Raw genomic sequence first — 6,254 nt, 5'->3', positions numbered from 1 at the left:
CTGTGGACGATAAACCAGGTGCAGACTTCCATCTGTGTCACCGCTGATGAGGAAATACAGCGAGTGCTGGACGGAGCAGTGAGTGACAACAACCCCGCCCACATTTAAGAGGACTGTCTGAACAGACCGAGGGTCTAGGTACCATGTCTGAAGGGTTACTGTTGGTTCCAAAGGGACTGGACTGAAAGGGTTTGGAGGAAGCGGGGCTTTACACAACCCTCTACTGTATATGCAAAATCTGTTAGGTCTTCAATGTAGCCAAAATGCAAGATAAGTGGACTAGCTAGCTCACAAATATGGGACAATGTACAGTGAGTGAGTCATTATTGCAAAATTAACCCGCCAGTGTGATGGAGGACTCCATCGCAAAGCTTTACAACCAATATTGTTTAATTTGTGACGAATCTGAACCATGAAAACTTATACTGCATTAACTGTTACCAGCTACTGTTTGCAAAAAAAAACATAAACATAAAACATCAAAACCTGATGTTATACGAGTTTGTATTTTTGATTTCTAAACAGAGGTTTTGATTATCTGGCCCACTGTGTGCAACTGTATGTTGTATGTTTTGCTACTTCCAGAAGTATGTGTGAGACATCTTTGGGTTCAGATTTGGAAAAAGGGGGGAGAAGGAAAGAGATAAGACCGAGGAGAGGAAGGAGGGGCAAAAAACAGAGAGAAAAACTGAAAAATGAGAGAAAAGCTAAGACGTATCGATGAGGATGAAAAGAGGAAAAGATGAAAGGAAAACAAAAGAGGGAAAACGGAGACAGAGGGATGAAGAGGATTACAGCAAATCAGAAGAATAAAGCTCAGAGAAGATAAGGAGGGGTATAAAGGCTGTGATGTGGACAACGGAAAGATGGAACATGAGAGCTACACAAAAGATGAAGCAAAGACACAGGAGGAGGAGGAGGACATGGCTCTCAGTATCAGGGGTGACATTTCTGATGCAAAATGTGCCAATACAGCGCTCACTCGGGTAATCACAATCTCAATGTTTAACACAATACCTCTAATCTTAACCGTCAGCTACAGTGCACTATTTGCTCTGACCTTCAGCTGCCTGGCTGACTCCACATGGTTGTCGTAGATGAGGACGTTGGCGATGAGGCTCTCTCTGTCTTTGGAGAAGGAGGACGGACCCTCTGTGACGTTCTGCTCAACTATCACCTTCAGCAGAGTGTGAGGACACCTGGTCCCGTCCCACACCTGGAAAATATCACAAAAACATGACACAGATGATGAGACTCAGAATCTGCAGCAAGTGTTGAGTTTGACGGGACTGTTGTTGTGCTGTGGAAATGGGCATTATATTGGATTTAACATGGGAGGCATCACAGAGCAGGTAATTCCACCACCACTCAAAGTTTTTTTTGTTTGTTTTGTTTTTACCTATCTACTTTAAATTATTGAGCATTTTTAAAGACGTTAGGCACCAGAAAACATTCCAGCAGTTCAAAGATACTCAGTTTTCAGAGATATAAAAGAGAGAACAGCATAAAATTCCTGACATACTGACGGAGAAGCTGAAACCGGAGAAATGTTTGTTGTTTTTGATTGAAAAAAAAAAAAGTGATCTTGTAGTTACTTTCTGTGGTAGAAAAATTATGACATGAAAGAATGTATGATTTGTGCATTGTCCATGGTCATGGTGTGGTCTTCTAAAAGGTCCCAGAGTCCTTCACTGTTGGTTTGCAATTGTGAGGAGGCTCTGGCTCTCTCTAAAATAAGCTGGTAGATGTTCTGACTAGCATGGTGAAGAGTCTCCAACACCAGTAGCCCTTTGTACACAGAGAACACAACATAGGGCCGCTACAAAGTCCCTCCTTCCCACCACCTTTGCATTTTCACACCGAACCAAACAACGACGGCATCATGCTGCTCCACTGTGTGATTTTATATAGCATGCCAGCATTGTGAAATACATTTACAAGCACACTATGTTGCTACTGAAATAACTATTGACTTTTGGTTTCACATAGGAAACCAACAGCGGACTGGAGTTTGTTTGAGCCGTCCACTTCGACCTCCCACCCGCCCCATGCGGACTTTCTCGCTCTTTATACCATGGTAGTTGCTCTAAGCATCAAAAACACTGCCGCTGCTCGGTGTATCTCATACCACCGCTAAAAGGTGCCTACGTGTATCAGCATCTAACACTGAGTTGGGAGTGAGACCTGGTTGTCATTGTTAGCAGCCACCACAAGAAAATGCTGACATTGCACATTTCTGCAAACCACAACTACGTTACATTTGCACATTTCATACACATCAGAGCAACGTTTCGTGAAAAAGTATATGAGCTGACATTTTTTCATCGAGAGGTGGTGGGGATGGTGGGTGGCGTGTCACCTTGGCAAGACGCCTGCTGACTTCAGACCACAGTTTGAGACCAACAAACAACAACAGCGGTTGTTTTTCAGTGAGTCATCGCCATGCTTGCTGGAGCTTTTTAGCCCCGAATGTGGGTGGGTTTTTTAGCGACACCTCACTGTTTTTCTTGCCAGGATAGTGCAGGGTAGCGAGAAATTGCTGTGTTTCCAGTGGGGATCGTGCTCCCACAGCCGGGTATTTTATGCCAAAAAAGATCTTCTCTGGTCACGTTTTTGTTGTAATAAACTTTTATATTCAAGCAAGAACAACTGAAGCTCACTGAGTTCATTCTATTATTCATCAAAGTGAAGACTGAAATGAAGTTTTCCACATCACTATGAAAACAGTGATGTTGAATCCATGATGTGAACAGGCTGTAATATTTAATCCAGAGCATCTGAAGCATCTTCACTGTTTGATTTAATTATGTCAAAGCTGGCTGTTGTACAATAACACAGTTGAGAGCAAAGAATGCTTCACAGACTCTTAGTTAATGATGAGGACAGGTGTTTGAGGAAAGGTATACAAATCTATTTGTCATCTAATAAACTGTTACGATTTGGAGAACATCCTCTCCTGGTTGACTGTGTTGTTGCGTAACAGCAGGCTGCAGCACCCTCAGAGAAGCTTTGGAAATCAGCGAGAGCAGACTGGCAGCACACCAGCAGACGCTGCCAAATCCTGTTCAAATTTATCTCCTCTATCAGCCTCACTGGCAGGAAACCAGCCATCACTTACAGGCTCATTTCTGTTCTGAAAACTGGAGGTGGCTGGTGAAACAGCTCAGGACACAAGATAAAATACACGAGACCGCCTCCCACTGAGGCCACCTGACTGTGAAGACAGTTTACTACCAGACAGATGAAGACTGACGGCAAACAACTTCATTATTCCAGAGGGACAGATAAATATCAACTACTTCAACTTCTAAATCAAAGCAGGTTCAAGTTTTAAAAGAGACAAGGCGGTGACGCAGCTTCATAGCAACACAACAATTCACATTAACATCAACAACAAGAAGAAGAGCAGGTGACTGAGGGTAATAAAAACAAGCCTGTAAGAACAAATGGAGACAAGCTGACAGTAAACAGCCTGCAGGGAAGCTTCCTGGTGACGGCGATGCTGCACTGTGAACACATGGGAACTTTGTGCTGTTTATTAGCAGGAAGCTTCACACACTTCAGCCTCAGATTTACTTCTGAAACCAAACCCCCACAGGGACGCCTGAGGGGATTTCTTGTTACATTTTTATATTCATTTATCTCTACTTTTCTCAACTTATAAAAACTGTTTGCTTTTGATTAATTATCGATGCATCCGTCGCGCAAACAGTCTTTTTACCAGTGTAGTTACGAGGTGATTGTTCAAACTGTTGCCTTGCTCATTAAATTTGGGGCCTTTGCTGTGTGACGTTCAGTAAACTGCTGTTTTTTCTTTAACAATTAATCAGAATTAGATTTAATGGCGAAGTATGTGTGCACATAAAAAATAGGTGGCTATAAAAAGATATATATAAAGCACTAATGACCACAAACTAAAATAAAATTAAAATGTCTATATACAACCCAAATACCCAAAAAGTTGAGATGCCATCTAAAAGATAAATAAAAACAGAATGCAATGATTTGTAAATCTTTTTTGACTTTTATCCAATTAAGTACAGTCCCAAGAAAATATATATATTTGATGTTCAAACTCATAAACTTAATAATTTTTTCACAAGTATACCCTCATTCTGAATTTGACGCCTGATGATGTTGAAGTTTTCAAAGTGAAACTCTTCCCCACTCTTGATTTATATATGACTTCAGCTGCTAAACAATTTGGGGCTGTTGTAGCTGGACTGCAGGTGGGTCAGTCTAGTACCCGCTCTCTTTTACTATGAAGCCACACTGTTGAAACACAATGTGTCTCATTGTCTCGCTGGAATAAGCAGGGACGTCCCTGAAAAAGACGTTGTCTGGATGGCAGCATATGTTGCTCCAAAACCTGTATGTACCTTTCAGCATTAACGAACACCTTACAGATGTTAAGTTACCCATGATGCCATGGGCACTAACACACCTACATACCATCACTGATGCTGGCTTTGAACTTTGAGCTGGTAACAATCTGGATGGTCCTTTTCCTCTTCAGCCTGGAGGACACAACGTCCATGATGGACTCGTCAGACCACAGCACCCTTTTCCACTCTCACTGTCAGTCCGTCTCAAGTGAGCTCAGGCTCAGAGAAGTCAGCGGTGTTTCTGGATGTTGATGATATCTGGCTTTCACGTTACATCATCTATTAGGACGGTGTGTGTGCTGTGCTACTGGCTAAGCTGCTAACAAGAGTCTGTCACAACACAGCTGCTCTTGTTCCCTGGTTCAAGGTGTGTGTGTGTGTGCAACCATGGATTGTGTGGACTACTGGCTAAGCTGCTAACAAGAGTGTGACACTGCACTGCGGCTTGTGCTTAGGCTCAGGGGTCGTGTATGTTACTGTGCTACTGGGTTAGAAACAACAGAGCATCTGAAGCTGTACAGTGGCGACTTCCGTGGCTCAATGTGTTTTTATTCACCACTCTCTCTCTCGCCATCGCCCTCATAACTCACAGCGAAACCGATGTGGCTCCCAACACCAGATCTGTAGGTTATTGGAAATAATCCAATATTGTGCTTCCTTATTTTGTAATGTATATCGAAACCAAAAGCCTCGTACCAAACAGTTCTCTACAAATCTGTGTTTTGTTACAAACCTATTTATGATTTTGTTTTTGTTTTTTAATTTTAATTTTATATACTTTATTAATCCCCGAGGGGAAATTCAACAGTCAACAGTCACACAGTGCAGCACTAGATTTTAAAAATAGTAATACAACGAACGCATTTTACAAAATTTTTGACACGTTTTAGGATTTTTATGGATATACTGTCAACAGCCAAAACACTGTGAATTCAAAACAGTCTCGTAATTCCAAACCATCTTTAGATCTGGATTTCTTTATTTTTTTCATAATTTTTCCAGGAATTTCATAACCATGGGAACCCTGACTTTACTCATGTAATCACGGTTCAAACTTCAAGTCACTTATCCACAAAACATATAAACATAATAAGTAAAGTGCAGTGTTTTACGAGCGGAGCCAGAAAGGTGTGCAAACACAGGTGACCTACACAGCAGAACTGTGCCTGAACACATCTTGTGTAGACAGAAACAAGGGACTGAAGCTGCTGCTGCTTTCACGACGCAGGCTGTGCACACATCCTTTAAAACCCAATGAAATAAACTGTATTTCAACAAGAAAGGGAAATTAGGGATCACATCTCCTGCCAATGAAAACATTCTCTACCACACTAAAATCAAGCTGCAGAGGTGACCCAGATGTTACACCTGCTTCAGCTTCATCGATCATTTGAAGGAACTTTTTAATCTGAAAAGGTTTAGTGTTGCTGTCGTGTCATTCTTTCAGTGCTGAACACAACCTGGCTCATTAGCCTGTAGGAATGCACCTCACGTCATTAGTTACTGCTAGTTTCTGCTGAAGGTTTATCTGTGGTTCAACATGTCTGTAGCTTTCTTACCCTCAGCAGGGTGCAGGTGGTGTCGATGGGAGCTTTGGCCAGCAGCTGGCAGGTCAGGTCGAAGTAGGCTTTGGGCTGAACGGCAGACAGAGGGATTGAGGGGACTGTCGGGAGAAAAGCCTGGCTGACGGCCCAGGATCGCAGCTCCTCCACAGTCCGACGGACGTCCTGGTCCAAGTGGAAGGAGCGGCTGGAGGTCCGTGGCTCTATGGGTGCACCCTCCGCCCCGTCAAACGCCACCACAGAGAAACCAAAGGTGTTGACCAGCTGGATGGAGTCGTTGAAGAACTGAGTCTGTGAATGGAACGAG

The 6,254-nt window shown here is 42.8% G+C and overlaps 2 protein-coding genes across 5 annotated transcripts in view; one reads left to right on the top strand and one right to left on the bottom strand.

Annotated features, from left to right (window-relative positions):
* The window catches only part of LOC126407721 (E3 ubiquitin-protein ligase TRIM21-like), a 297,595-nt gene that overhangs the window by 64,248 nt on the left and 227,093 nt on the right, over nt 1-6,254 (top strand). The gene's annotated exons all lie outside the window — the stretch shown is intronic.
* pot1 (protection of telomeres 1 homolog) overlaps nt 1-6,254 on the bottom strand; it is a 128,688-nt gene that overhangs the window by 59,932 nt on the left and 62,502 nt on the right. For both annotated transcript variants that reach the window (XM_050072862.1, XM_050072861.1), the window contains exons 9-10: nt 5,945-6,238; nt 1,061-1,216 (exon numbers count right to left, since the gene is read on the bottom strand). In XM_050072862.1, the coding sequence (XP_049928819.1) occupies nt 1,061-1,216; nt 5,945-6,238 (450 nt within the window). The remainder of the gene's footprint in view (nt 1-1,060; nt 1,217-5,944; nt 6,239-6,254) is intronic.

Source organism: Epinephelus moara, chromosome 20 (genome assembly GCF_006386435.1).
Source record: "Epinephelus moara isolate mb chromosome 20, YSFRI_EMoa_1.0, whole genome shotgun sequence".
Taxonomy (NCBI): domain Eukaryota; kingdom Metazoa; phylum Chordata; class Actinopteri; order Perciformes; family Serranidae; genus Epinephelus; species Epinephelus moara.
Note: the sequence above shows the minus strand (reverse complement) of the source record. Positions and strands in the feature narration are given on the sequence as shown.